Raw genomic sequence first — 27,531 nt, forward strand, 5'->3', positions numbered from 1 at the left:
AGAACTCCCTCTGAAGACTTGAAGAATATTGGGATTCGCACATAGCCTTGAAGAGTCACGTCTTTATCGGTAAGTTGCCATAGGTTCATTTTCAGTCCGTTCTGACAGGATGGTTGATCCTTTAAGCTTTCGAGATATTCTTGTGAAATCAAGGTAATGTCCGCACAGGAGTCCAGTCTGATGTCTATAGGTTCGTTTCTAGTTGAACCTACCCATCCTTGAGCTGCAACTACTGATACTCCAACAGCCGATGATCCTGCTGGGGTGAAACGCCTCTTCTTTAGCCGGACTTTGGTCTCTGGAATTGGCGGTGGCGATTCGGAAGACTCGGGAAGAGCTTCGGTCGATTCTTGGGCAGGAGGGGATCTAAAGTTAGGTTCAACTCTTTCCTCCCCGTCTTTTGTTTGTGAAAGGACTGATTCCTTTGTTGGCAGTATCTCCTCCATCACGAACTGCGTGGATTTCGGTTTGGCGTGGTATGCAAGCCAATCCTTGTCCTCGACTTCCTCAATGGTCGTACGTTCCGACTTCACTGAGGCCTCCCCGGGCTTACTCGCTTCCTCCACAGTTACCTGTGAAAGAGACGATGCCGATTTAAAACCCTGTTGAGCAAGAGAGTCTTCTGATAAGGGTTGGTTTATCGTCGTTTCGGACAATCTTTCATTAAGCAGAACTGAATATGCTGTTGCGTAAGTCTTCTCAATTTCATTTTCTGGCCAGAGTTCTGCTACGTTGGCTGAGCGTTTAGCTTTCTCGAGGGAAGTGTCATAGTCAGGACATTCCCTATCCCAATGGTTCGAACTCCCCCAACATTTGCAAGGCGAAGGCGGCAATCTGCCCATTTTCGTTGTAACGTGGTCGTTTTTCGGGAAAGGGTACCCCCCTGGGGGTGGAGGACGTTGCCGTTGTTTTAACACCTGGTACGCCTCGCGTAAAATATAGTCATTAGAAGAAAGGTCTTTGAAAGCCGTCGGGAGGGCAGTTGAGATAGCAGTTGGAGGAACTTCCTCCTCCGCGCTTTGGTTCGCATTAGAGTATTCTGCTAGGTTGGCTCTGCGTTGATAGGAGTTAGAATTAGAATTATTATAGGAGGGGGTAGCTCTGTCTTTGTCCGAGATCACGCCCATCTGTCTCAATTGGCTAACAATGTTATCAATCGAGGGTGTCTGTCCCCCTCTGGATACTCGGTATGCTTCCAAAAGTGCTTCTTCATGTTCCGTAACTCGCGAATAGAGGTCGCTCGAGTCCTTTATACTACTCATGAGTAGAATGGGTCCCCAGCTTATAGGAGCCTTTCGCATAATGTAAAAGACTTCTAACGGCCCTCCGCTGATGGACAACAGCATATGCGTATATACTATACGCCTGACAATGAACTCGGATGGGGACTCTCTTTCATGCCCCCTTTCGCGGAACTGCTGCGAATTATAATAGTTGTTCATTTTGAGTTGCCAGCGGTGTCCTAAGTAACCGTCTTTAATGCCTTTGAGGAATTTGAGGTAATGTGAACGCATGTAAGTTTGATACGTCAATGGTAAGGTAATGAACCAGGATTTAACTGGTGATTTGTCTTTTAGGCGGAACCATAACCAGTAGCCTAGCGCTTCTGGGATCCAACCCCCCAAATGCGCTAGCTGTTGAACTTCCCAAAAGTAGTCTATCGCCATCCAATGATTACCATCCCACTCCAGGAGTTGTTCGACTTTTAATTCAGTTTTAATGGACGCTGGGATATTGCCGTAGGGAGCAGGTGGTCCCGTCTGATTTCCAGAAAATGGGGGACCTCCCCCTCCTCCTCCACCTCCTCCCCCTGGATTACCGCCGCCCCCTCCGGGGTGGTAATGCCCTCCGGAGTGAGAGGCGTTGTAGTCGTTGTTTGACGCTCCTGATCCTCTGCCACCTCCACTTCCTCCTCCCCCTCCTGGGGGACCATCATCAGGTGGGGGTCCTCCTTTGAACGGCGCAGAGTTGTTTGAACGAAGTTGGCTGGGATCGTTACAGGAGTTCCTATCGGATGGGACGTTCTTCGAGTGTACCAAGGCTTGCTGCGATTGTTCAACGACTGGAACCGTTCTGACGTTGTCCGCAAACTGAGTGAAGGAGGGTGTGGCAAGTCCTACCGTAACGTCCGTCATTGGCATCGTTCCTGGCGTGGAGAAGAGGGCGGAGGCGCCGGAACCGTTAGAAGCATTGAAGAACTTGGTGCCGGGCTTGAAAGGGGTGTGAAATCCAAAAGAAGGCTCAAGTCCTTCTTCGTTATCTCTTCCTTGCTCCACACTTGATGATTTGTCAAACCAAGGGGGTAGATCGCCCCATTCTACTTTCTTCTTACCTTCCACTTTAGATTGGAGCGAAGTATCCGGCTCGGATGACGCAAAAGGTTGGGGCTCTTGTGATTGACTCTCCACATCCGAAGGTATTGGCGGCATAGGATGAATTACATCCCAGCCAAGGCCTTGATAGACTCCCTCTTGAGCTGTCAGAGTAAGATGACCTCGGTGGCGAGGTATCCTTTGCAACATGAACCTCATGTGACTGTCTACGCCATCAAGTTGTTCGAGTTCATCGTATAGTTCTGGAGCTGTTGAAACAGGAGATGACGGCATATCGGAAGTATTTTGGTACTGAGCCTCGTACTTGCTAACCGTTTGTTGAGCCGTCAGGAGACGCTTGAGCAGGATAGTGTGAGCCATTTCCAGCTGGGAATGGCTTTCACAGCCTTGTAGAGCGGTCATCATAGTTTCTTCGGGGTCGATCCTGAACACGTTGCTTCGTTCGTCTATGAGGCTCGCCATATTGTCCAGAAACGTTTGTAGCTCTGTAACTACTCGAAGAATTCATTGTAATCGAGAGTCCTTGATCGTGATGGCGGTGTAAGGATCAGAGTCGTTCTTCCTGATGATCTCATTCGGCCTCAGGTTGGGCTGTTGAAGAATCCATGAGACTTCCGCAGCTGTGGAGAAGTTCTTTCCTTGTTCTTGATTGTATTCGATGATTAGGCTGTACATTGGTGAAAGGGCGTAACCTCTTTCCATCCCTCGGCGGAGGGTCGGCGTAACGTCAGAGGATTCGACGTCTGAGAGTGGTGGGACAGCCGAACTTGAGTGTGTTAAGTCCTTTGGTTTGGGCAAAGCGGGGGAAGGGGTATTCGGCGGCATTTTTGTAGTAACGGTTTGGGGCGATGATTTTGGCCTTGGAATCAAAGACGCTTGGTGTGGGGGTTGTTCTCGTGTAAAAGGGATAGTCTTAGTCTTGGTTGACGAGGAAGATGGGGTCAGTGCGGCCGTAGTCCTCCTCCAGGGTGAATCGGATGGGCTGTGGACCGGCGTCGACGTGCTCTGAACTGGGTCAGCTTGTGTAGATGCCCTGGAAGTTCCGAAAGTCATTGAAAAAGGAGGTTTGCCCCCCCTACCCGTTGGGGGAGTAGATCTCGTAGGGCGAAAGCTCGACAGATTGTTCGAGTTGTTGATGACAGAGTCTTGACGTTGATCGGGTCAAGACAGGTGAAGTAAATTCTAGGGGGATCGAGATAGACGCTAGGTCGTCGGCTAGATGGATCAACCGATCCCACAGTGTCCACCTTTGTGGCACGCTGCTCGATGCCAGCGGCACTCGGGTAGTGGGACGGCTGTCGGAGTGTCTAACGGACGACGCGTACGAAGGTGTGAAGACCCTCGTAGGTCAAGTTGATTAGACGATCAGACGCTTGGAGCCGTGGAACGTGACAGTTCACGGTACCCATACTCCGATCTCCACAGACAGTCCCTGTGGAGATGGCTCTGATCGTTTGAAGGCAAGTCTTCTCAACACCCGTTACGCTCGAGGCTCAAATGTAAGCCGTTAGTAGGGCTTAATACTTAGAGCTTTGCAAGCGACGTGGTGGTAAAAGAGATGATTCCTGCCTCATGTACTACATGAGGTATAACTACAATGCTTACGTAATAGCATGACATGATACAAAGTAAGAGATGAATGCATAGGTAGGCGTGCCTCGGGGAATGGAAAGGGTAAAGAGATAGGATGCTTACTGGTATACTACAACATGTACCTAGATGAATTCTACAGGTCTAGCTAAAAGTTGTTGATAATGCCATGGAATATGTGGGCTGAAGCACACTTGCAGCTGTTATCAATATCTGAACTACACCTGTTGTCAACATCAACCTGGAGACACACTGTCGTTGGGCAGTAATGACTGTTGAGAAAAGGTCCCATCAGCATGTCCGACAGCTGCCGAATTATGATGGACAGGGTTTTTCGCCCATGTTTCTCTCACATGTTGACTATTTGGCAGTGTATCTTGCTTGTTACTGCACCAATTTCCATTGTCGAACATGCAAAGTAGCACTAAAAAATTAGGCCATTGCAGAGGTACTCATATTGAGGAAGAGCACAAGGCAGGAGATGCCAGATCACAAATAAAAAGTAAATGAAAGAAACATCTGTAACCCTCCATGGTATCTGGTTCTCACCTACTCAGGATCCTAATTTCGAAGCTATGGCTCCCTGTTATCAGGAAAGGCCAATTGTAAGAATAATTTTTATAAAATACATGAGCACTTTGAATTTTTTACCATAAATCAACTAAAAAAAAGAATAGATAAAAGGAGGAAAATCTAGCAGAGGATTCAAGCACCAAGCTATGCTGCAGAGTTCTTGAACCATTTTTATACATTTATAATGAGAGCATGGGGAATCAACATCACTAACAGCCCTGGGGAATGAAAATTTGGATCGAAGTAAATATGTCTACACTCTCAGCAACAGGTATTGCATCAGTTTCCTTGGCATCCATGTCCTCAGGCATGGTTATATATGTTGGGTAAAACCTCTAAGTTTACACCCAGAGGAGCCTTCAGCAGAGAATTTCTCCTATTTCTTTTGGCCAAAATGCACAAGGTAAATTTTTACAGTAGAAAGCACAACTAGGATTATCCAGTTCTACTTCAAGAAAAAGGAGGTGCATGGTCTGCATTGATTCTGCAAGAGAGGATCAGATGTATGCATGTGCAGGAAGAGGTGGAAGGGGAAAATGTCAATTCTCATGAATTCTTTCCCAATCTATTGGTTTGAGTTACTTATATCCATACTTTCTGGTGTTTATAAATTTCTAAGTGGTGGTGTGAGATTTTTGGTGCATAAATATGCAAATAGGAGAGTAAGAAGAAGTCAGAGCAAATATATTTTTGAGAAAAGAAATTGCAGCCTACAGCAATTGAACCAGAGACGTTGCAATACATTATCAGTCTTAATCAGATCTTTCCATTGAGCTAAGCCACTCTTTAAAATAACATAATTTATAGTGCACAAGATATGGAGTTTTTGATTTTTGACTCTTTTTAAAATTGGTTCCAGACATGGCACCATGGCCCTGGTGATTACCATTTTTAGTGAAAAGACATGCCATCAATTTGGCCAGATACCAGTGTTTGTGGGCTAAAAAAAAAAAAAAAACAAAGAAAAAGAAAAAAGAAAAAGGGAAGAGGAGGAAGGGAGGACCCAAACCTCACAATATCAACACGGCGTGCAACAACACAAGCAAGCAACCTGCAGAACACCTCACTGAGCTGCGGCAGTGTGTCCTGGGGTGTTTGCGAGCTGTAGGAAAGCAGGGTAAATCAGGATACTGGATACTTGCTCAGTTTTGTGAGATCATCAGGGTTTGTTTCCTCCTTTTAGATTTATTTCGTGTTATATAAGCTGGATACTTGCTTAGATTACACAAAGGTACAGTCAGATCTCTGATAAGATAGAACAAGCATTAGACCTGTTCCTCCCTATGTTCAATCCCTGCACATTTTTTTTGTAAAATTGAAGGACAGTTCAAAAAAAATGATCATTGAGAAGGTATTCTACACATAGAAACACAGTAACAAATAACTAAATGACTATGATGAAAGCAGGGCACGTCGCTGATGTGCCCCCTGCTTCTCATGAGAAAAGGTGGGGGAGAGAAACCATCTTGCTCACCTGGATTAATGTGGACGGTGACGACGACATGCATCGTCACAGTCTGGACGTCGTGGCATGTCCATTGACGTGCCAGGCCATCTTCATTGTCCCTTGTTGTCGTGTCGTCGTCATGGTTCTTTTGTGGTAGGTTGTGAGGTTGATGTGGACCCTGCTTGTTCGACAATGGTCATGTCTCGTCATGTGCTGTTGTCACAAGGGGCAAATGGCTTTTGTCGCCAGGTAAAGAGGTAGCAAATAGTAAATAACTATGTTAAATCTTTTATTCCACATTTGTGACAAAAATGATCAGTTAAATAAAATTATAATTTTCTTGCTCATGATCTTTGTGGCAATGATGAATAAAAAGAAAATGTTGTTGCCACAGCAGGAAGATAAAGATAAACCCTGTTTTGCTATGGCAACAATGATGAGGCAACGATTTAATGTCAATGAAAGCTCGTTCTGACATGAGGAAACAGAAACAAAGAATTTACATATTTGCCAAGCAACGAGGTGATCTGGCCTGCATGGGAATGTCTAATTCCCTGGCAATTATATAATTTCTTTGTTCCCATTTCCTCATGTCAGAACGAGCTGTCAACGACATTAAATTGTTGCCTCATCATTGTTGCCACAGCAAAACAGGGTTTATCTTTATCTTCCTGCTGTGGCAACAACATTTTCTTTTTATTGGTCATTGCCACAAAGATCATAAGCAAGAAAATTATAATTTTATTCGACTGATCATTTTTGTCACAAATGTGGAATAAAAGATTTAACATAGTTATTTACTATTTGTTACCTCTTTACCTGGCGACAAAAGCTGTTTGCCCCTTGTGTGTTCTGCCATGGTTGTTGCATGGTTGTGTTGTCGCGTCGTGGTGGTCGGTTGTTGCTGGGGAGGGGTGACGTGGCCGTGGCCACCGTTGTTTGTCTGGTGGTGGTGGCAGGTTAGGTGGTGGGTAGCAGAGAAGAACTGGGATGGCACAAGGATGGCAGGGGACTCACTACGATGACGACAACGACAATTAGCATCTGGTTTGTGTCGGATGGTTGACGTGACCCGTGCATCTGGTACTAAAATAAGGGGGAGGGCAGTACCATACATACCTTTTGGCGGCATGGTGCCTGGAAAGAAGGACCCTCATGTCGTGAAGGTGTTCCAGAGACCAGCTAAGAGTAGATTAGTAAAGATAATAGAAATATTTATATAACGAACCTACCATTTTTCCGAAGTCAACAGAAACAGGTGATGAATCCTGTTTGCGGAGTCATCCTCTTGGTCTCTTTGCCGCCGAGCTGCATTTTCACCCAACGACGCCCTCAGCCTCTGCTTATACCCAGTTCCGAGAGGCCGTCCGAGTCTTAGACGGGGGCTGACTTGATCTTCACGCTCCCTTTTGAGTGACCGCGTTTAAGTTCCGCAAGAGGCGGTGTTGTTGTTGAGGTTGGAGGGTCCATAGTGGGTGCGTATAAAGCAGTTGATGAGCTGGCGGATGAGACAGCCACCTCGTGAGGTCCGAGACGGGCTGTTTGAGGTGTATGTGAAGCGGCCGATGGGGTGGTGGCTGAAAGAGGGCTTGGGTAAGCCATAGAGGGTGTGTGGGAAGCGGAAGGTGAGCCAGGGGGTACGGCTTTCGCTGCTGAAAGCATGCGATGGTCGGCAGGGGAGGTTGGAATAGTCAGCGGGACCACAGATGTGGGAGTTCCACGATAATCTATAAGTTGATTGAAGGAACGTGAGTATGTATCTTGAATAGATCACAAAGATAACTTACGCACCTGAGGGGTTTCCAAAGCCATTCTACATGGGTGGCGTGAATTCTTGTACAAACCGTGATCTGCTCAGATGTTGGTTGCATCAGCAAGGGCACGAGGAAAGAAATATCTGGGGACTTACATGCCTTGTGAGTTCCCGGGTGCTCTCAAACAAGTTGGAGAATGTTTCCCCAGTTTTTCAGCGGGTACCGATCCAGAATCTGAGCCCGTCGTGTTGCCGTCGTGGTTGAGCGAGACGATAGTCATTGCCAACGAACTCTGAGCAGCGATCAGGTGATGATTGCATAATTTATTTTTCAGACTCAGTATCCGTATCCGCTATTCTCCTGTGGCGAGGTGTCACAGATTGGTCACACCTTCCCAAATCGTCTCTTTTTGGTCTCTTGGGTCGTAGCTCTACTTTCTAGCTGTATGTTTCGCCAAGTTGGAAAGGATGCAGTGAAGCAATCGTATGTTAACTTCTCCTTGCACCACCCTGGCTCTTATATTTGTTCCCAGGTATACAACGCGGCGGTGGGGCACAACTGATGGCAAACTCTCCAAACACTTTCCTCGCCACTTCAACTATTCATCTACACCCTTTTTTGTCCGCTTTGTTTCCTCCAACACCTCTCCCTCCCCCGCACCCCCGTCTCTTCCCTCTCCCCTTTCAGCTCCTCCCCAACACAAATCCAAGGTCAATTTACGACCTGGACCATTAAAACCCGAGACCTCGCTTTCACCCAAGCACACACCCACGCCCACCAAGGCTTTGCATTCGCCGACCCATACATTCTCCCCTCCTTCACTAGGAACCGCGAAAGAGGCCGTAAAGCACGACATAGAAGACGCGGAGAGCCATGGGGTTCTTCCTCCCCCACCATTGGGGGCGAATTGGTTTAGGAGGACGATGCACACAGGCATCCAACTCGCTGTATAATTTGATTCACAAGTTGATGCCCTCTGTCCGCTGACCTACCACTTTCAGAAATTTTATTATCGAGGCGTCAAGCTTATTTTCACTCGGCGTAAAGACATTTCGCTGATAAGGGCAAGGATCAAGAATGGCGGGAGTCCTTTGACGAGATGGGAATATCGCCTCATCCACAAACAGGAGGATGACGTCAAGAAGTTGGTCAATCTCTACTCTTTGTCCTAAATGGTATATCAAAACATTTACAGAGTGGTCCCATTTTTAATAATCGCCCTATTATTGGAGGAGGTCATCCCCCTTATCGCCATTTACGCTCCATTCATGCTTCCATCAACTTGCATCTTACCCTCTCAGCGTCAACGTATTGAGGCAAAGAGGAATGAGAAGGCAATTGCTTTCGCAGCCAATTACCGGCAACTTTTTAATCAATTAAAAACAAGAGCAAACCCACCCGGTCATCTTTCTCTACGAATACTACATACCGTCGATGATGCCCCATACGCGCTTTGTGGGCAAGTACTCCGCCATTTGTCTGTTAGCTTTCCTCGATTTATACGCTCCCTTTTTGCAGACTTCTAGGCTTACCCACACTCGGCCCTGACCTACTACGGATAAGGCGTATTAAACAGCGTCTAGAATTCGTAATATTAGACGACAAACTCCTCATGCAAGATGGTTGGAAATTATCAGAAAAGTTCCTAGATGAGGCTTTACAAGAACGCGGAATGTGAGATCATAACGAAGTTAGTATTGGACAAGGCTAACATTGTTTTCTAAAGCATGGTGCGTGGTCTTGCATCAAGACCAAAGGAATCAAGGTTAGGTCACTGGCTTCAGGCAGTAAAGGGAACATCGGGAGATGACGCATTAACTCGTCGGCTTCTACTTCTCGTTTCCAGGCATTGAATCAAACCACACACTATGGCTAGTTTATCCCTAATATATCTCCTCACCTCTTCTGCAGACATGCTTGGACATATGCAAGTGTTTTCCAACCATCTATATCGGATGGAGAGAGCATAACTGCTCGCTGTGCTAACTGTACTGGCGATTTTGAGCTGCTTGAAGCACCAGTCAACTGAGCAACTGCCTGGAGGCGGAGAAGGCGTGACCTTTCTCCTACCTCACAAGACGGCAGTCCCACGATCCCTAGTGTCGACCCAGCTTGTTTTGCTCGAAGAGTGAGGGACGCCAAGGCCTGTCGTGCGTTTACATCAGCGGGTACCATGTATACATTTTTTTGAGCAATTGCCAAAGCCTTTCGTATATGATTCTGCAATATCGTTGAGAGACTTCACGGTGGCTGGGGAGGATGTTACAAACCTGGCCAAGGTAGTGCTGGACGAGGAGATAGTCGGCGTCTCTCTGCGGATCCATTTTGCTCCTTTCCTCCACGGGAAGACTCAATATTTCTGCAAGGGCAGCTTCAACAAGACTATCATCGCACGTGAGGATCCCCATCCCCGCAAGGGTATTAATTGCCGATAAATTCTCCGGGTCACGCGAGATGCTGCAATAACAGTTGTCAATGCTTTCTGATCACTTCGTCAAATTCCTCACCACTCAAGGAGTTGCACTTTCGCAATTGCCTTGTGATCATCTGCACCTGCAGCCCACATCATTTGCGCAAGAAGAACATTTATCTTGCCCTTCAATAAGATGTTATCTGTGACCACCTGGGCTTCTTGAAAGACGGAGATAGCAATCTGAAATTCATTAGCCATGAAATGAGCCAATCCCGACCCAAGACAGGACTGGTAATGAAGATTTTCGACTGAATTATGGTTCTCTCCCTGTAAAAGGCCCATTGCACTTTCAAACGACGAAATTGCTCCCTGATAATCCCCGAGAGATAGCCTCAGTCGTCCTAGTGTTAGATTGGCAATGATATACTGATTCTCCACCTCAGTCTCCTCCAACTCCTCATATGCGACTTCCAAGATAGCAATGACACGTGAAACCAAATTTTCTCCAAATGTGACGTGCCCGAGCCCTTCGCAGATGAGAGCAAAGAGGTGAAGTCCAGCCGCATCATCTGGTTGGCGTCCACAGTAGCGTTCTATGAGGAAGTATGCGGGCAGTAGAGCATCGAAAGTCAACAATTTCGCCTCTTGGAACAGATGGAAAGCGAATTCATAATCAGCTTGGGGCTGATAAGGTAAATATGATGAGTTCTACGGGAGATCATTGTTTAAAGATGCTTCAACTGACCAATGTCGCAGACAGACTACAAGCATGCTCAAGCAGCGCTCTTGTAGAAACATTATCCCCGTTCGCTTTTGCTATAAGGGCCTGCCCTAGCCAGGCCAAAGTACAGTCGGGGTCAAGAACTTGGCCTCGGTGCAACGACTTGGTAGCAAGCTCGAAATCACCGTAGTGGACATAAAGAAGGCCAAGATTAACCCAGGTAGTGGCTCGCTTTGGATTGATATCCAGTGCTTTGATGTAAGCATGTTGAGCTATGATCGGACGCAATAAAAATTGGGCGCTGCCGAATGAATTCCAGTACACTTCGTTCTCAGGATCTTCCTGAAGCGCACTAGTAAGACATTCAATGGCCCTTGCTTGAATTCGCAAAGCATCAGCGGCATGCCGAGAGCAGATGGTCCAGGAATACAACGATATCCCAAGGTCATACCAGGCACTTCCGCGGGAGAGTTGGTCGGAGGCACCGATAGATAGACGAGAAGCTGAGGCAAATATCGCAACTTCAAGTGCAGCTGCACCACTGAGGGGCAGGTCATCCTGTAAATTTCGCTTATTCATAAACCCTGCAAGTTGACTACACCCATCCAAGAAAAGGTTATTGGCATCTTGAAAGAGTAACCGCACACTCCCCTCATCAACAAAGCCTGAGGAGTCCGAAAGAAGAAAAGCGGCATCTGTGATTACTTTCCACGCCACACTGCGAAATCCGAAACTTCCTTTGATCATGGCAAGAGCTATCTGAATGGCTGCCGTAATGGAATCCTCAGACCGTAGTGGAAAGCCACTTGAAGATTCCATTTGGCCAAGATCAAGATGTGTTTGGCTCAAGGAGAAAAGGACTCCGACTTCAGACGGGTGCGAATCCAAGATGGACTTGAATATGTTGATAGCATTTTGAAAGTGACCCATGCGGCGCTCTATATCTCCAATGAGGTAGGAGCAGCCCCAGTCACCAGAATCTAGCGCAGATGCGCGACCAAGAGCCTTCACTGCTGCTGCAAGTCGTCCAGCTTTGCCGTAGGATTCTCCGAGGCGAAGCCAAAGTGATTGATCGTCCGGCTCCGCTCGGAGTGCTATTTGAAATGCCTGTATAGCTGCGGGATAATTTTGTCTGTGCTAGTAACGATCAACTAATTTTTAAAGGATATTTTCCCGAGGGCAGTAACACTTACAAGCTCTACCACTCCAACGGCTGCCCAAGCCCACGAATTCTTTGGCAGAGCCCCCGAGGCACCCTCTTTAAACCCTGCATCCAAACCTCCTTCTCCTTCTATTGCTCTCTTAGCGATGACCTCCACCAACTCCCATTCTCCGTCATCCGCAAAGCCCTCTGCCAATCGTTTGGCGGCCATAGATTCGCGAGGATCCAACTCGAATGCCTTCTGAAAACATTTTGAGGCACGAATCGGATCTGAAGGACATGCACACTCCAAATAGTACGTTCCCAGCGAGGAAAACGCAGGAGCAAATGCAGGATCGTGTTTGAGTGCCGCGATGAAGAATTTGTACGCAGCCTCACGTTCATCGCCTGTGAGAAATAGGGTGAAGATGTCGCCTCGCAGGTCATACAAGGTGAGCGTACATACCACCCAACCTCCAGTGAGAACTTCCGAGCCGCCAAAGACATCGAGAGACGTCGGAATCTCGTCCGTGGATGTGATTTAACGAAATGATAACACTTTGAAGGCCAGAAAGCCCATTGTCGAAATCATTCATCTGACATTGACACCATGCTCTTTCTTCCCTCGCACGCAAACCAATGTCGAGATCATCTGGAAGGAGTTGAGTGATACGGCAGAAAAGAAGTTCTGCATCATTCCATTCCCCTTTCGCTTGGTAGATGTAAGCACGGCCCATTAGGCACAGAATATTCTCTGGGGAGAAAGCTAGGACTTCATCAATGAGAACTGATGCTTGTTCAAAGTATTTCGGCGGAAAGAGATGGACCAACGATGTTGCGAGAACAGCTTGAATTCCCATATGAGTCCTACCTTGACGTTCAAAATCGATATGCAACATTTTACATGAACAAACCCCACCTTTGTAGATGCATACCAGTGTCGACCTGAAAACCATCCAAACACGCTAAGCCTTGTTTTGCTGCTTTCACAGTTTTCTCATAATCACCATCAGCCAGATATACGTCGCTCACAATGCGATTGGCAAAAATGGTATGCGAAACTGCGGGATAAGCGTTCTAAATGGCGTTAATGCCGTCAAAAGAATGTACCAACAAAAACCCACAAAGATAACATCAAGAGGATCTTCTGAATCGTCAGAAAGAGCCTCATGTCCGGTTATGAAAGGTACCCCTCGATAGCGAAGGTAACCTTTGAAAAGGGCTGTCATTGGTGATTTGGCAAATAGTGTTATGAATTGTGCAACGACTTCAGTCCCGTAACCAGCTAAGTTTTAACAATGAGATAGGTCAAAGGTGGAAATGGCGATGACTCACATATGTCTTCACAGTCACACTTTTCAAAAAACATTGTCCAAGCTAGCTCATCGGGAACTTGTAATAATATGACGCCATCAACAAGATTGTTGATCTCGGTCACAAGCTTTGCTTTAATCCCAACCAAGTCAGCAGTATTCGGCAAAGAGTGAAGTTGCCGTTGCTTATATCGTAGAAGTTTCGATTCCGTGAGGCGACGTAGATCATCTGACGTGTTGGGATGATTCAGAACTTCATGGTAGAAGATGGGCAACTAGAACCGAATTTAGGAGGACTAGAAATTTCTGAAGAAGAATGCAAACTTTTGATTCCGTAGATATCTCTTTGAACACCTCCTTCCTCAGCTGCTCCGGACTCGAGGCACCTAATCGAGTTCTGCGCTTCTCGATCTCTCTCTTGAAAACTCCCTCTTCTTCCGCCTCTGTCAACGAAATCACCTCTTCGAGGATGGGAAGCGTATTGTGAACTGCGGCCTGAGGAGTCACAGTCGCGGATGTGGGATGTGTAGGATCAGGGGCTGGAAGTGTCGCAAGTAGTGAAAAGAAAGGGGACCCAGGGAGTAAAAGCGACAATCCATTCGCCACCTACGCATTATGAGATTGAAATTGAAGAAAAGGAATAAAAGAAACCATACCTGCATACGTGTGCCATGTTGTCTGTACGATTCAAGCAGCCTTTGCAAGGTGTCCGCAGATTTCTGTGCATCCTGCCTGCATGAACAACGCAAATCAAGCTGGCTTGAACCTCCCAGAGTAAAAGAAGCACGTACAATCCGCTGTACAGCTTCAACAGGATTGTCAAAGTATCGAAGTATCGGTCCCACTTGTTATTCAGTTCATAAAATTTGGACAAGCCCTTTCCAAGAATTCATCTGGGTCAATTAAAAGGAGATCAGAGGGGCGAACCTGCCATGCTAGAACTTGATCCGGATTCAACTCGGTGGCCCTGCGATAAACCTGATTCAAGTGAATTTCCCTATGACGGTTGGGACTAGTGATCGCAAAATTACTTTCTCGCTTTCCTCGAGATCCCCGCTCTCCATCAACGCAAGAGCAAGGAACACATGTCTATGTATCTTCTTCAGGGTAAACTAGCAAGGAAGGCGGGTTTGATTTACGCGGTATAGTTGTCTGGCTCGTGTTCAAGGGCTTTTGACGCCGCATCCTTGGCGTTCAAGTAGTCTTTTTTCGCTAAACAATCCCGAGCAGCCTTTAAGCGACTTTTGACTAGGGACATGTTGAATCAGTTGTTTACTCTTGTTGTCGAACTCGCCGCGACTTGAACCCGAAAGTACAAGGATTCTGAAGGATATTGGAAAGAAAAAAAAAAAGACGTCACTCTTTTGCTTTAGAACGCTGTCGAAGAAATTCAACAAAGTCGACTAAAAACTTTACTTGTTCGTATGTCTCCACCGCTTTAACACTTCTTCTCCTCCTTACTAGCGTGATCACCTTTTCTATAAAGTGCAGGGTTTCTTCCGTGACCATGGAGGTTCCTTGAGTGTAAGTTTGAGGTATTGAAGGTTTTTGCACCTCATCGATCCACCCACACAAGCCAAGCTTCATAATCCAACAGCAGGCAATAACCCCTGCTCGACCTACACCACCACGACAATGAACAAGAATCGGCACACCCTGAAGTGTATATCGATTGATCAGATCTGTTAGGTGAGAATCAAGATGGGCAGCAGTGAGGGGAGCAAGTCCTTCTGGAATGGGTAAACTGTAACGAATTGGTGCGTAAGGAAAACCGGTGGGAACTAGACATTTTCAAGTATATACCGCAGCACATCGATCCCGGCATTACTTGCACACCTTTCGTATTCTGGCCAAGGGGCCCCAAGAAAATCGAGTTCACTGTCATCTAAACAGCTAGAGGTAAAAGAGTTGGGGTAAAAGAACAGAATATGAACGAAAGCTTACCAAACGATACAACCAGCCCCTGATTGCTTTATTCTATTCAGGTCTGCCTCGAGATCCCGGCATACGCCACCTCTGCCTTTCACAGGCCCTTGCAGTCGTACTGAACGGGAGATGAATTTGAGCATGAGTTCGCGATGGGATGGATGACAAGTCTACCTTTTTTTCCGGGACAAGAGGACAAGAAAAGATCGCCTATGGTAAAAGTATCGCTCTTCCAAAGACGTCCAGGGCTTGCCTTGCACGGATAAGAATGGCCTAACGGTTGGCTTGACAGACGGCCAAGACTGATAGTCCTGGTTGGAGGACGAGCACTGATCTTTTCAAGTTCATCAGACCAGGCCACAGGATGACAAGATGAAATCTTTACACTGGACGGCGGCAGAAGACTGGAAGAAAGGGAGAGCGAGAGAGAATTGTCTGAAAAAACTGCTTCCAACGGGCTTTGCTGGGGTTGGTCAGAATAGTCGGATGGATCTCGGTCGCAGGTTTCGATATGGACAGCGGCGAGACGATTACTGAGAGCGGATTGCAAAGTTCGGGATATCGTAGTACAAAAGGGAGGATTTAAATGCAGTGGGACGATGACAGATGCAGGCAAGGGCTGGGTATGAGAGGGGAGGGTCAGGGTATGAGACTGAGATTGTCGAGAGACGAAAAAACGATCGAGGGTAAAGGTGGGGGGTAAGTGGAGAACTGTAGGAAAGGGACGAGGAGAGGATGAAAGAAGTGCATGAGAGGAAATCAAAGGGACGAGGTCTGAGGAGATAATGGAGGAGATGCTGTTAAGTTGAATAGATGTTATTATATAATATGTGAATTGGGACAAACTTTATGGGATGAGATGAAGAAGTCTTGAAGGAAAATGAAAGTGGATGAAGGGAATCTTGAATGGCAGCAGAGAGTTTGCGGGAGAGAAGGACAGCTTTGGGCGAATCTGGATGGTCAGTGATGCCAGAGGGACCGAGAAGAAGGGCAGTATTCCAGCAAGATTTATCGGAAGGCCACCATGATTTATTGAGGGCGTTTGTGAGTTGATGGGCACGAAGAAGTCTAAACTGATCTGGCAAGTGAAGGGACAAGGGAAGATAGCGAACAGGAGAGCCTATTGAAAATTAAGATGTGGATTTATAGATATAATATCAATGTATGTACCCTTTGCTCCGAATTTGAGGATATTGTATTCGCTGTTATGGTGTTGAGAAGCGAGGTGAGCGAGAAGGAATGGTTCCATGTTGGTCCATGGATGAACGTTGTGAATTAACAACGGTCGTCGTCGTCAACTAGTCACGTGCTCACTTGCTGTCTCCCTCCCTCCGTCTATTACTCGGTTACTCCTCCCGCTACTCCCTCCTTCTCTTCCTCCTTCCTTCCCACTCGGCAAGACTTCCTCTCACAGTCTTTTACTCACTCCTTCAAGCGCCTAAATGGCCCTTCGTTTTCAGTCCAACTACGATTTTACTGATGTCCCCATTCCTACCACTCGACAACCCCCTCCCTCTGGCGCAACTATACGTCGAGCAAAAACTCTCACAAAGCCAGAGCGTGGAGTCGCGCCTGTTCCTCTAATAAATCCACCATCTCTTCCATCTCCCTCCAGCCCTCTCGCAAATCCCACTTACCAAGGTTCGACACCGTGGCGTATATTCTCTAGAATAGTTTCCTTTTGGGCCCCAGACTTTCTTCTCAGTTCTCTCGGTGGTCTCAAAGATAAGGCAGTTCGTCAGGCTTGGAGAGAGAAGATTGCTTTATGCTTCATCATCGCCCTCCTCTGTTGTGGTGTTGGCTTCGCGACAGTCGGTTTCCAAAAGGTGCTTTGTCCAGAGTCCGCCCAGTCAGATCGTCGGTTTTCTCGCGTCGGCTCTTTGAAAGGTACCCTGGGTGTTCAAGGCCATATCTTCAATGCTTCTTCCGCCAAATCACCAACCGGCACTGACCTGCTCACCCTCGCAAAGTTCCCTGACCTCGACATCACTTATCTCTTTACCCGTGATGCATCTCAGTTCGCCGCCTGTAATACTCTCACTTTTCGTATCGCTCGAGATGCCCCGTGTTCCACCGCGACCCCCTGCCCCCTTCCCGCAATCAACGCTTCCTCAACCTATCAGTCCCTCTCCCTCACAAATACAGGCTTTCTTGCGGGCTATTCCTGGGACCTCGTCACTTCTCTCCCAAATTACTTTGTGCTTGACGGGGTCGTCCTCAACCTTGCACCCTACATGCTCCTCCACCCAAATGCCGTTCCATCAGACAATGTGGACACAGCCATTCGCACCGTCATGCGATCCAGTACCAGCGGAAAAGATGCCACTCGTTTGTTTTACAGTCGCGCAGACCTCAAATCTGCAGTCCCGTGCATCAAGCAGCGCTACTATGCAGGGAACATCGACAAAGTCACCCCAGGTTGCTTTGTCTCCAGTCTTTTTCTCTACGCAGGATTAATTGTCATTCTTGGCCTCGTGTTTGTCCGTTTTGTCATGGCCTGCGTCTTCAACTGGTTTCTTTCAGAGCATCTGGCTGGCCCCCCAAACAGCCAGGAACTCAATCGTTCCGCAATTAGTCCAGCTGTCATGCCAGAGGGTGCCAATGTTTCCGTTGATAACAGGAACGGCACTGCACCGTGGGCGGGTGGACATAAAAAGCTGAACAAACCTGTTAAATCTGGCCGCTCAATCGCTTCCTCATCCAGTGCGACCCTGACCAACTCGGAGAGCACCCCTATCATGAGCCTCGCCCAGATCGGCGCCGAGCTATTCGCCGTGTGCCTAGTAACATGTTACTCGGAAGGCGAGGAATCTCTTCGAACCACATTGGACTCCATATCGACAACCACGTACTCTGACGCCAGAAAGCTGTTATTTGTGGTTGCGGATGGCATGATTACAGGCGCTGGCGAAAAGAGAAGCACGCCCGACATCTGCGTTGGATTACTCGAAGCAGATCCCCGGTTTGGAAACCCTATACCTATGAGCTATAATGCCGTTGGCTCAGGCGGAAAGGCACAAAATAGAGCTATGGTATATGCTGGTCACTATAGTATGTTTTCTCTCAGTTGCTCCTGAACGTTGTCCCACATAGTTTCATTTTATAGCTGTGGCTGGTTGTCGCACTCCGACTGTTATCGTCGTCAAATGTGGCACGGAGGCAGAAGCCGCGACCGACAAGAAACCTGGCAATCGTGGAAAGCGGGACAGCCAGTTGATTCTCATGAATTTTTTCTCTCGCGTCACGTACAACGATCGTATGACTCCTCTTGATTTTGATTTATTTCGCAAGATCCATATCCTCATGGGCGTTACACCTGACTTTTTCGAAGTTTGTCTCATGGTGGGTGTACTCTGGTTTAAATTGGACAGTCGCTCAATGGGGGTTTTTTTTCTTTCAGGTGGACGCTGACACCAAAGTATTCCCCTCGTCGTTGGGACATCTAGTCAATTGCATGCACCACGACCAGATGATTATGGGAGTTTGTGGAGAGACAAGAATAGCAAATAAACGACAATCTTGGGTCACTGCAATCCAGGTCTTTGAGTATTTCATCTCCCATCATCTTGCCAAGGCTTTTGAATCCGTCTTTGGCGGCGTTTCTTGTCTTCCTGGTTGCTTTTCCATGTTTCGTTTGAAGGCTCGAAAAACATCTGGAGATGACTGGATTCCCCTCATCATCAAACCCGAGATTGTGAAGGAGTACAGTCAGAATGAAGTGACCACACTTCACCAAAAGAACTTATTGTTGCTTGGTGAAGATCGCTTTTTGACTACCATTCTTCTTCGGACGTTTCCCAATAGGAAAATGATGTTCTTACCTCAAGCAAGGTGCAGAACCATTGTTCCCGATACTTTTTCCATCCTTTTGTCTCAACGTCGCCGATGGATCAACTCTACAATCCACAATCTGATGGAACTTGTCCTTGTTCGCAATTTATGTGGAACATTCTGTTTCAGCATGCAGTTCGTTGTCTTTATGGATCTCCTTGGAACAGTTGTCCTCCCCATCGCCATCACACTGACGTATTCCTTGATTGTTGGCATCGCACTAAAGCCGCCAAAGTCGTTTGAGGAGGCAATTCCGCTCATGCTCCTTGTTGCGGTCCTGGGTCTTCCAGCAGTGTTGATTCTTATCACGACAAGGAAGGTGGTTTATGTGTTTTGGATGTTGATCTACCTCCTGGCTTTGCCGATATGGAATTTTGTGTTGCCTTTGTATGCGTTTTGGCATTTCGATGATTTTTCCTGGGGTGAGACAAGGTATGCATTTCAGAGAACTTTGTTCACTTTATTCCATAAGGTTGACCAATGCAACGCAGGAAAGTTGAGGGTGAGGCGAAGGATGAAGGTCATGGCGACGGAGGTGGTCGTGTAACCGCGCCTGCAGTTCCAATGCGACGATGGGAGGATTGGGAGCGATCAAGACTGAGGAAGTTGAAGCGTGAAGAGAGACGCAGGAGAGATTTCGAGAGATCACATCCTTCGGGATACTTTTCTGGTGACCGGGACTTTCTTTCTGCCCCAGACACCCGAAGCCAGTATGATGGATCAGATACTTTCTCGCTTAACTCTTCGGATGACGATCATTGGGGCACGCAGATCGGTGGTTACAATGAACATAATGCGCAATTCCCTCCACCTCCTGTTGGGCTTTCGCTTCCTCCTGGTGATGCTTTAGAAACAGCGAAGACTTTGGACGGTGCTGAGTTGGAGGCCATGCTGGAAATGGGTTTCGACGGTCAATCAACACCACCAGTTTCGACATATGCGCCACGATTCCAATTGACAGACGGGTCGACGACGCAACTGATGAACGTGAGCGGTAACGGATATTCACCGCTATCAAGGTCTGGGTCGCCGGGTCTTAACTATCCCCCAAATGCATTGTCCCCTACCTCGCCCACGATCAATATGAGCGGGGAGGGACGTGGCTGGTCTTCGGCTAATATGTCCCCTGGTGACAACGGACTTTCAGAGCGGTACGGCCCGTTGGGTCCACTTGACCCATCTGCAAAGTTTTGAAAACGAGTCCACCCTCACGCCCACCATCATTACTTGCGTTGCAAGCGCCTCATTCGATTACCCTATACCATCCATTCCATGTCATTCACGCATACCAGCCTTGTTTTTTTGTCTCCCCTCGTTCTCTTCACGATGGACCATGGAAAATTTTCTTAGTAGCAGCAATCTAATACCCAACTGATCCACAATCCAGTCATTACCATAATCAACGTAGAGAAAGAAGTACAGTCGACATTCTCGCAATGCATAATGTCGAATCCCCCGTTTTCCTAGAATCCTCAAGATTCGACGCTCACGGCGCTCAGTCGATTTTTCAGCTGGAAAAAAAAACTATGAAGTTTGGGAATGAGCCTTTCATTGTGATAGAAATACTTGAGCCACCTTAAGCTTTATCTACGGGATTTAACGATATTCGTTTTGTTGTGTGGCTATTGGGCTAGATCATGGGCGCCTGAAGGGCGCAACAATTTTTTTGCCGAACTTCGAGCAGCCTCACCTCTGGGAGCATTCGAGGTACCTTCTTGCCAAAAAAATTTAATACTTGATGTAGTGTTGAAAGTATCTTGACAAATTCTTCCGCTTTTACTACCCAGCGCAAAACAAGCAAGAAAACGTGAACGTTGACGTTCAAGTTGCGTCGATTACGTAACTAACCGCTGGATGTCCTTGAGACCATGTCAACGAGAGATGCCCTTGTATGTGTAATCCTCACAGTATCCCGTCCCATATTGACCTCTGTTTCGTAACAGTGGGAAAGCGGTTACGATGAATCAGTAGAAGTCAATCAAAGGGCTCTCATCGACAAAGTCCTTGCAAGATATTCTGGCGAATTCACGGTCTTTCGGGAACTCTTACAAAATTCGGATGATGCGCAATCGAAAAATGTGGAGATTAGGTTTGAGACAAGGTCATTCATTGACGGAAGAATGGGGAATCTTGCTACCTCCGCCGCACTCGACAATTCTTTACCTGACTTGAAAACATCTGTCGTACGTCCTTTAACTATCGCCTGAAGTCGACTTAACAGTGTGTCAGGTGCATCAATGGACATTTAAGAACAACGGAATTGTATTCAGAGACGAGGATTGGAACCGCTTGAAGAAGATTGGTTAGCCACAGTTCGTCTATAACTTCTGTCACGCCTGATCAAGTCGTTCAGCGGAAGGTAACCCCGATGAAGAAAAAATTGGTGCCTTTGGTGTAGGTAAGCTTCTTAATGCATTTTGCTCACACAATCTCTCCTCACTGTTTTGAAGGGTTTTACAGCTTATTTTCAGTTACGGAAGAGCCATTCGTAACCTCAGGAGGTGCGACCAAGGAATTTTGAATTTCTTGAAAGATTTGAATGTTTTGTAGGTCAATGGATGGCATTTTATTGGAAGGATAAGAAAGATCAGGTTAGATTTCCATTATGGTATTTTATATTCATGGTGATGCATTGTTTAGCTTTTCGCGCGGCGTGGCCAACTTGAGGATTCTGAGACGCAACAATGGACTACGTTTGAAATGAAACTCCGGGAACCTGCTCCTATTCCAGTTGCCTTCGACTTTGCCCGCTTTCTTTCCTCATCTATCACCTTCATGACACATCTATCACAAATTTCAGTTTACTTTGATGACAGCTGTCTGGTGAGATTGAAAAAGTCTTCCGGTATTCCAAGGGACATCGGAATACCACAATTCCTGAATGGTGTTAGCCCTTTAAGAACAATGGCTGTAAAGAGTATCAAGTCTACCCGTATGAGATTCTTGTCTGTCTACCACTGTCTCGACTAAATTTCTACCTACAGCACTTCATATACAAGCGGAAGTCATGAAATGGGTATACACATCAGGGTCTGAAAAATTCCGAACAACCGCACCCGCAAAACCGGCCAAGATTATTGGCCAAGGAAGCTTCTTTTCATCGCTCTTCAGTTCACTTTCTGGTGGCACAACGATTCAGCGAACGAACGTAGCTTTACCTTCCGAACCTGCAACGGTATTCGACGCCCGTGAGATCAACGAAACAAGCGTGTCCCTAACGATATTTTCCGCCCATATCGGCGTACAACTGGAAAAGAGGGTTGCGACGGAACTATATCGGTCCACAAAAAAGAACCCTCCTACAAATATGAAATTTGAGCTCATCTATGTGCGCAATGTTTTGTCGTTCGGTTGCATCTGATTTGATGAACATCGTCCAGACGGGGAAGGCCGAGTATGATTCAAGCAAAGAGGAAGACAAGCAACAACAGTTTGGGACAGGAAGCATTTTTCAAGGCCTTCGTGCTGATATTGACGGGTGTGTTTATCGTGAAAGTTTACGCGCAGTTGGTTATTGATTTTCGCCCCATTTCCCAGAGTAGGCGCCGCCCGCGTCTTCATCGTAAGCATCTATCCATATTCAGATAATGCTTCTAGTTTTTTTAATCAAAATTACATAGGGACATGCCACTGCTCAGACCACTGGGGTTGGAGGACATGTGGCAGCACGCTTTATTCCTACGGTTGAACGAGAATCGATTGATTTCATGTCAGTATCTTTGCAAATATCCCCTCAATTCTATTAATCAGCATTACCAGGGATCGTAACGTTTCTCGTAAGCATTGAACTTAATCCTTATAAAAATGGACTAATTATTTCAGTCTGGAACAAGGAACTTTTGTATGTTGGAGGATTTTTAGCAAGATCCGCATATGAGTTTGAACTAGCGGAGGTCAAGCAACTCTGGGAAAATGCGGGGGATTTAAATGACGATATTCGGAGACATCTCTGGAGCCGTGGTTTACATGCTCTCAAGTTTTTTACATTTCATCCGTCAACTCCTTCAGCCGAAGTTTCAAACGTCCTAGAAGCTGCTTTCTTCTCATGCTCCTCTAATAACCAGTTTTCTATCCTCTCTACCCAGGGTGTCCAACAGTCCTCCAAAGTTCGCCTTCCCGATTCAACTTTCTCCAGCTTCCTGAAAAATTTGCCGGTCCTTCCTGACGAAGTCTTCTCCGGTGCACAATCCATAACGACATCTTTGCATAATCGAGGACTCATTAAGAACATTACCTTTGATGATATCCTGAACGAGCTCCGTTCACGCCCGCTGAAGGAGGACGAGATGATAGCGTGCCTTTCTTGGTGGGCTGGTGTGTACGAGAAGGACGACAGCTCCAGACTCTTGCCCATTCGATCACAGCTTCTCGATGCAGCCATATTGACGAATGGCGAAGCTGGAAAGGAGGAAAAGGTTACCCCTCTTTCCCATATCAGAACATTTATCAATCCACGATCCCTGGGCGGGACGGTCCCGTTAGACGGGCCTTTACCAAACCACTTATTGCCGGTCGGTATCAGCAAAGCCCTCAAACTAGAAACCGTCATTACGTCTTTCCCGTGGACAGAGCTAACCGTCATACAATGGCTCAACTACATCAGTAAACCAGCAACGGGGAAATTTCACGTAGATTACGACCTCAGTAAATCAGCTCCTTGGGCGGAGCGCGTGTTACTTGTTCTGGCTCGCAGTTGGCCTACCTTGTCCAGTCAATCCAAGAATGAGGTTTTCCTTTTACTGGAAGACATAACATGCATTCCCACTTCAGCCGGGATGAGGACACCCGACCAGTCGTATTTCCCCAATGCAAATATATTTCATGACTTGCCAGTCGCAGTTCTTCCGTCCGGAAATGCCATCAAGGGACCGATGGAAAAACTTCTCCAAGCTCTTGCTGTGCGCAATCATGTTGACCTCCAAATCATCTTCAACAGGTCAGTTTTCATGTTTTGAAAGATTAGAGGACCTCATATACTATATATTTCCGCAGAATGATCAAGACGAATGAGTGGACAATTGCAGACCTCACGAAATATCTTGTGACTGTAAAGGCTACACTTACTGCGGAAGAGGTGGATCGGCTCAAGGTCACTGCCGCGTTCCCCAAGGAAAATAGCTCTGAGTCTGATAGTGGTGAGGTCAAACGTGTAAGATGTCAAGCCAAAGATCTGTACGAGCCTTTGGAGATTTTCCGTCAGCTTGGCCTCCCAGTGATTGATTGGGGAACTCAGACAAAGTGGCGCAGCTCTTCGGATGAAGGTGGCTACGTCAACTGAACGACCGACCACGAACTAACACCCATACAGCGAAATTGCTGTTTGAACTCGGGTTGCAGCGCTATCCACCATTGAAAACCGTCATCGCCCTTTGCGCTAGCCAGGATTCAGAGGTCAGGCTTACTTGATCCTTTCCAATCCCCTCGCTCACCGCCCTTTACAGCTTCATACTTCTGCCTTGAACTATCTCATAGACAACTTATCCACAAGGTATCAAGAATACGACCCTACTAATTTCGATGATATCCATTTCATACCGGCCTTGAATGGGACTGAAATGTGCCTCGGCTCTCCCAAGGAGGTGTGATTTGCTTTGAATGTGTCCATTCCTTTTTTGACACAGCCCAATGAGGTTTTTTCCAATGCACAATGGGCCTCTTTAGGCTTTTTGATTGCGTCGCCGAAAATTCAACGCAACGCGGTCAAACTGAAACTGAAGGAACACCCTTCAGCCTCCCAGTTGACAACTTTTCTCCAAAAGAGACGGCCTGCAAGTAAAGCAGAAGCTAAGGCCTGGTTTGCGGTATTGTCAGGCAGGGTTAACGGTGACTTTCTTTCACCCCTGTTGTCAATTTGTTCTTGAACTGGGTGAACAGTTTTCAGCGCCGCCCACTTGAAGTCATTGTCACAAGTTTCATTTGTACCCGTTTGCTCTGAGAACGGGTTAGAAGGGCCTTGTGTGCGACATTTATCCCCAACGCAATGTTACTTAGGTGGGGAAGCAAAGGATCGATTTCACTCCAAACTATTCGTTTTTGTGGATTTTGGCGGTGCTGCGAATACCTTCTTAATTGCTTGTGGCGCAAGGCATGAACCCAGTGTTGAGGAAATTGCAAAGAAACTGCTGGCAGATCCCCGCGAGTTTTACAAGCTTGCCCAAGGACCAAGCCAGTTCGTCCCTCATCTTTCATTTTCCTTGCGGCATTCGTGATCCTTCCTCCTTCAGCTACCTCGCCGAGCTCCGTAACATAGCCATTAACAGCAGGATGATCTCCGCAGGAACCATTGCAAAGATGACGCATTCGTCGGTCTTGCTGGGTTCCCAACGCAAAGCGAAGAAGATACCCAGGGAAAATGATGTTGACGATTTAGATGAAGATGAATGGAACGTCGTATACGACTTGAAAAAACCTGATCAGATTATCATATCAGACGACACGCACGCATACCAAGTGTTTGGTGACTCATTATTTATTGCTCCACAGGAAGATATTCTAGAAGGTTACTTTCCCAACATGACATTCGAACATTACTAAGTTCTTCTTTCAGACTTTTATATTCAGCTTGGATCTAGACGGCTTAGCTCTCTAGTGAAGGAAGAATATCAAACGTCTGCGGAACTAGCTCAGTCCAAGATCTCGCATGAAACCCGAGCTCTGATCTTGGAAAGACTTCCCTTATTCCTGCATGAGCATACGCATGCACGCACACTGGTCTCGTATACCTGGTTGGCAACCGAAGGAAACTTTATTGTGAAAACATTTAGAAAAATTTCAATCACAAAATCATTGACATTTGCCGAGTTGCGACTCTCTCGCAAGGATGATGCATCCGCCGTAGCAAAACGTTTTGGTACTGGAGCTATTCAATTATGGCTTGCAGGAAACTCACAGCTGGACATGTATGAGTGAGTAGGAACAGTGCCAGACGCCTCAACATAGCATTAATGTGATACAGAGTCGCAACCTCTCTGAACCGTCTACTGTTCAACGAACCCAAAGCAAATGATGCGCTGCTGTTTATGACCATTCTTTCGACCGATCTTCGTTCACTTAAGCGAAGGGGATATAACGGTTTGCACCCTCGACCAACTTCTTTATAATTAAATGATCATGTTTTCTTCCAGTCGACCGGATTTTGCGTCATCAAAAGGCGGAGCGACAAGCTATAGAGGACGCACAAGCCCTCCAAAAGGGTACAATGGCATCTGACATCGACGTCTTTGCCAGTGGTTCACAATTTGTATCGGAGCCATCCCTCGATAAAGAAAGGCGCCTTACGGTTCCGGGAGGGTTTGAGAATAAGCCCACCCCATCTGCCTCTGTGTTGAATTCTTTCCAGAGCTTCAGGCGAAAAATTGGAACTTCCCTCAATGCCGCTCAAAGCGCAAAGACACCATCTGCCAGCGAGCAAGACCTGCAGACGCATCTGCCGCAACGTCCAGTTTCACCTTCACCCGTGGATCCACTGAAATCTTCTGAGCAACCTATGCGTTTTGAACGACCTGCTGGCCCCCATGTTGCACCTAAAAGCAACATCTGTTCGTCTCTGAATTAAACTCGTCCTTTGTTCAGATTTAACGTCTGCTCCAAATAGTATCGAACATCGAAATGGCCATCAAAGCATGCAGACCAGAGTCGGGTAATTTGATTCGGAATCGGGAAAAAATGCTTCAAGTAAAGGAGACTCTGGAGGAAGGGTATTGCGATATATCTGGACGAGTGGGAAATTTAATTGTCATTGGTAGGTTTTTTTTCTGGACTGTGGTCATTTAATTTGATTGATTGTCAGGCGAAATGGGTAACGTCAAGGTTTACCTGTCGGAAGGTAAGAATGTGATGCTATCGCATTCGCATTTTTCTTGACTGTCACTTCCCAGAACTTGTTGCTTCACAAGCACAACACTTTATGCAGCAAAAGAGAGGGTCTCTTGCAAGATTCGTTGACCTCATGACATCCTTGGCGCATCTTTATCAGCTTCCGCTCACAAGTTTGCACATATTCTATGATCTAGAAGGTGGACTGATCGCCTTCAATCGGAACGGCAGCGTTTTTTTAAATCTACGCTACTACGAATGTTGGCGTAAGTTCAAGTTATAACTAGGAGGTATAACGTTGACAATTATTTCCCAACAGACGACAACGACGTCCAAAAGGGCTCATTAGAGTCGGCTTATATTTCGTGGTATGTCACCCGCCCACGTTGTATTTTGGCTTTTTATGCACTAACACCAGGTATTTTACACTCGCGCACGAAATTGCGCACAACCTTGTGCAGCCACATAATTCCGAGCACGAGTTCTATTTCTCTGCAATCTGCGAGAAACACCTTTTGGCATTGGGCAGCCTTCTCTCGTCAACGGGCTCGTCAACCTAATACTCTAGTATCATGCCTCACCCTTTACACACTCTGTACCTCCTTGTGTAAATAAGATTTACGACCACTTGGACTTTTAAATTGTAAGCTTAAGCTTCAACGTTTCAGCGCGTC

The 27,531-nt window shown here is 46.8% G+C and overlaps 7 protein-coding genes across 7 annotated transcripts; 3 read left to right on the plus strand and 4 right to left on the minus strand.

Annotated features, from left to right (window-relative positions):
• Positions 1–148: 148 nt before the first annotated feature.
• On the minus strand, positions 149–4,807 carry LACBIDRAFT_323973 (uncharacterized protein; the record flags this gene model as incomplete). The annotated part of the gene is made up of 10 exons (XM_001877646.1): positions 149–184; positions 213–366; positions 454–2,757; positions 3,007–3,408; positions 3,474–3,628; positions 3,659–3,779; positions 4,029–4,035; positions 4,177–4,310; positions 4,473–4,506; positions 4,711–4,807. The coding sequence occupies 10 exons, from the start codon at positions 4,805–4,807 to the stop codon at positions 149–151; spliced, it is 3,444 nt and encodes a 1,147-aa protein (XP_001877681.1).
• A 1,877-nt stretch (positions 4,808–6,684) lies between these two features.
• Positions 6,685–7,977, minus strand: LACBIDRAFT_323974 (uncharacterized protein; the record flags this gene model as incomplete). Its single annotated transcript, XM_001877647.1, has 8 exons — positions 6,685–6,692; positions 6,763–6,886; positions 6,961–7,029; positions 7,063–7,125; positions 7,176–7,211; positions 7,345–7,670; positions 7,731–7,756; positions 7,853–7,977. The coding sequence occupies 8 exons, from the start codon at positions 7,975–7,977 to the stop codon at positions 6,685–6,687; spliced, it is 777 nt and encodes a 258-aa protein (XP_001877682.1).
• A 165-nt stretch (positions 7,978–8,142) lies between these two features.
• LACBIDRAFT_313545 (uncharacterized protein) lies at positions 8,143–9,550 on the plus strand (the record flags this gene model as incomplete). The annotated part of the gene is made up of 6 exons (XM_001877271.1): positions 8,143–8,180; positions 8,230–8,644; positions 8,699–8,841; positions 8,893–9,156; positions 9,216–9,371; positions 9,424–9,550. 6 exons carry the CDS (start codon positions 8,143–8,145, stop codon positions 9,548–9,550), a joined length of 1,143 nt encoding a protein of 380 aa, XP_001877306.1.
• A 43-nt stretch (positions 9,551–9,593) lies between these two features.
• LACBIDRAFT_313546 (uncharacterized protein) lies at positions 9,594–14,219 on the minus strand (the record flags this gene model as incomplete). Its single annotated transcript, XM_001877648.1, has 13 exons — positions 9,594–9,917; positions 9,968–10,154; positions 10,205–10,794; positions 10,856–11,968; positions 12,025–12,380; positions 12,439–12,839; positions 12,892–13,049; positions 13,097–13,257; positions 13,308–13,560; positions 13,610–13,891; positions 13,942–14,017; positions 14,077–14,162; positions 14,217–14,219. 13 exons carry the CDS (start codon positions 14,217–14,219, stop codon positions 9,594–9,596), a joined length of 3,990 nt encoding a protein of 1,329 aa, XP_001877683.1.
• A 422-nt stretch (positions 14,220–14,641) lies between these two features.
• On the minus strand, positions 14,642–16,460 carry LACBIDRAFT_313547 (uncharacterized protein; the record flags this gene model as incomplete). Its single annotated transcript, XM_001877649.1, has 6 exons — positions 14,642–15,029; positions 15,089–15,178; positions 15,230–15,329; positions 15,386–16,008; positions 16,058–16,331; positions 16,382–16,460. 6 exons carry the CDS (start codon positions 16,458–16,460, stop codon positions 14,642–14,644), a joined length of 1,554 nt encoding a protein of 517 aa, XP_001877684.1.
• Positions 16,461–16,653: 193 nt separating this feature from the next.
• Positions 16,654–20,236, plus strand: LACBIDRAFT_247128 (glycosyltransferase family 2 protein; the record flags this gene model as incomplete). Its single annotated transcript, XM_001877272.1, has 4 exons — positions 16,654–18,262; positions 18,318–18,553; positions 18,612–19,474; positions 19,534–20,236. The coding sequence occupies 4 exons, from the start codon at positions 16,654–16,656 to the stop codon at positions 20,234–20,236; spliced, it is 3,411 nt and encodes a 1,136-aa protein (XP_001877307.1).
• A 674-nt stretch (positions 20,237–20,910) lies between these two features.
• Positions 20,911–27,417, plus strand: LACBIDRAFT_313549 (uncharacterized protein; the record flags this gene model as incomplete). Its single annotated transcript, XM_001877273.1, has 27 exons — positions 20,911–20,931; positions 20,986–21,225; positions 21,272–21,344; positions 21,396–21,440; positions 21,493–21,543; positions 21,593–21,633; positions 21,683–21,974; positions 22,027–22,370; positions 22,423–22,520; positions 22,580–22,604; positions 22,663–22,751; positions 22,802–22,818; positions 22,865–23,978; positions 24,035–24,303; positions 24,351–24,433; positions 24,484–24,621; positions 24,673–24,865; positions 24,917–25,211; positions 25,267–25,541; positions 25,590–25,947; positions 25,998–26,113; positions 26,167–26,580; positions 26,637–26,783; positions 26,832–26,867; positions 26,920–27,123; positions 27,177–27,225; positions 27,276–27,417. 27 exons carry the CDS (start codon positions 20,911–20,913, stop codon positions 27,415–27,417), a joined length of 5,169 nt encoding a protein of 1,722 aa, XP_001877308.1.
• Between the last annotated feature and the right edge of the window lie 114 nt (positions 27,418–27,531).

This window comes from Laccaria bicolor, genomic scaffold (genome assembly GCF_000143565.1).
Source record: "Laccaria bicolor S238N-H82 LACBIscaffold_5 genomic scaffold, whole genome shotgun sequence".
NCBI classification, from domain to species: domain Eukaryota; kingdom Fungi; phylum Basidiomycota; class Agaricomycetes; order Agaricales; family Hydnangiaceae; genus Laccaria; species Laccaria bicolor.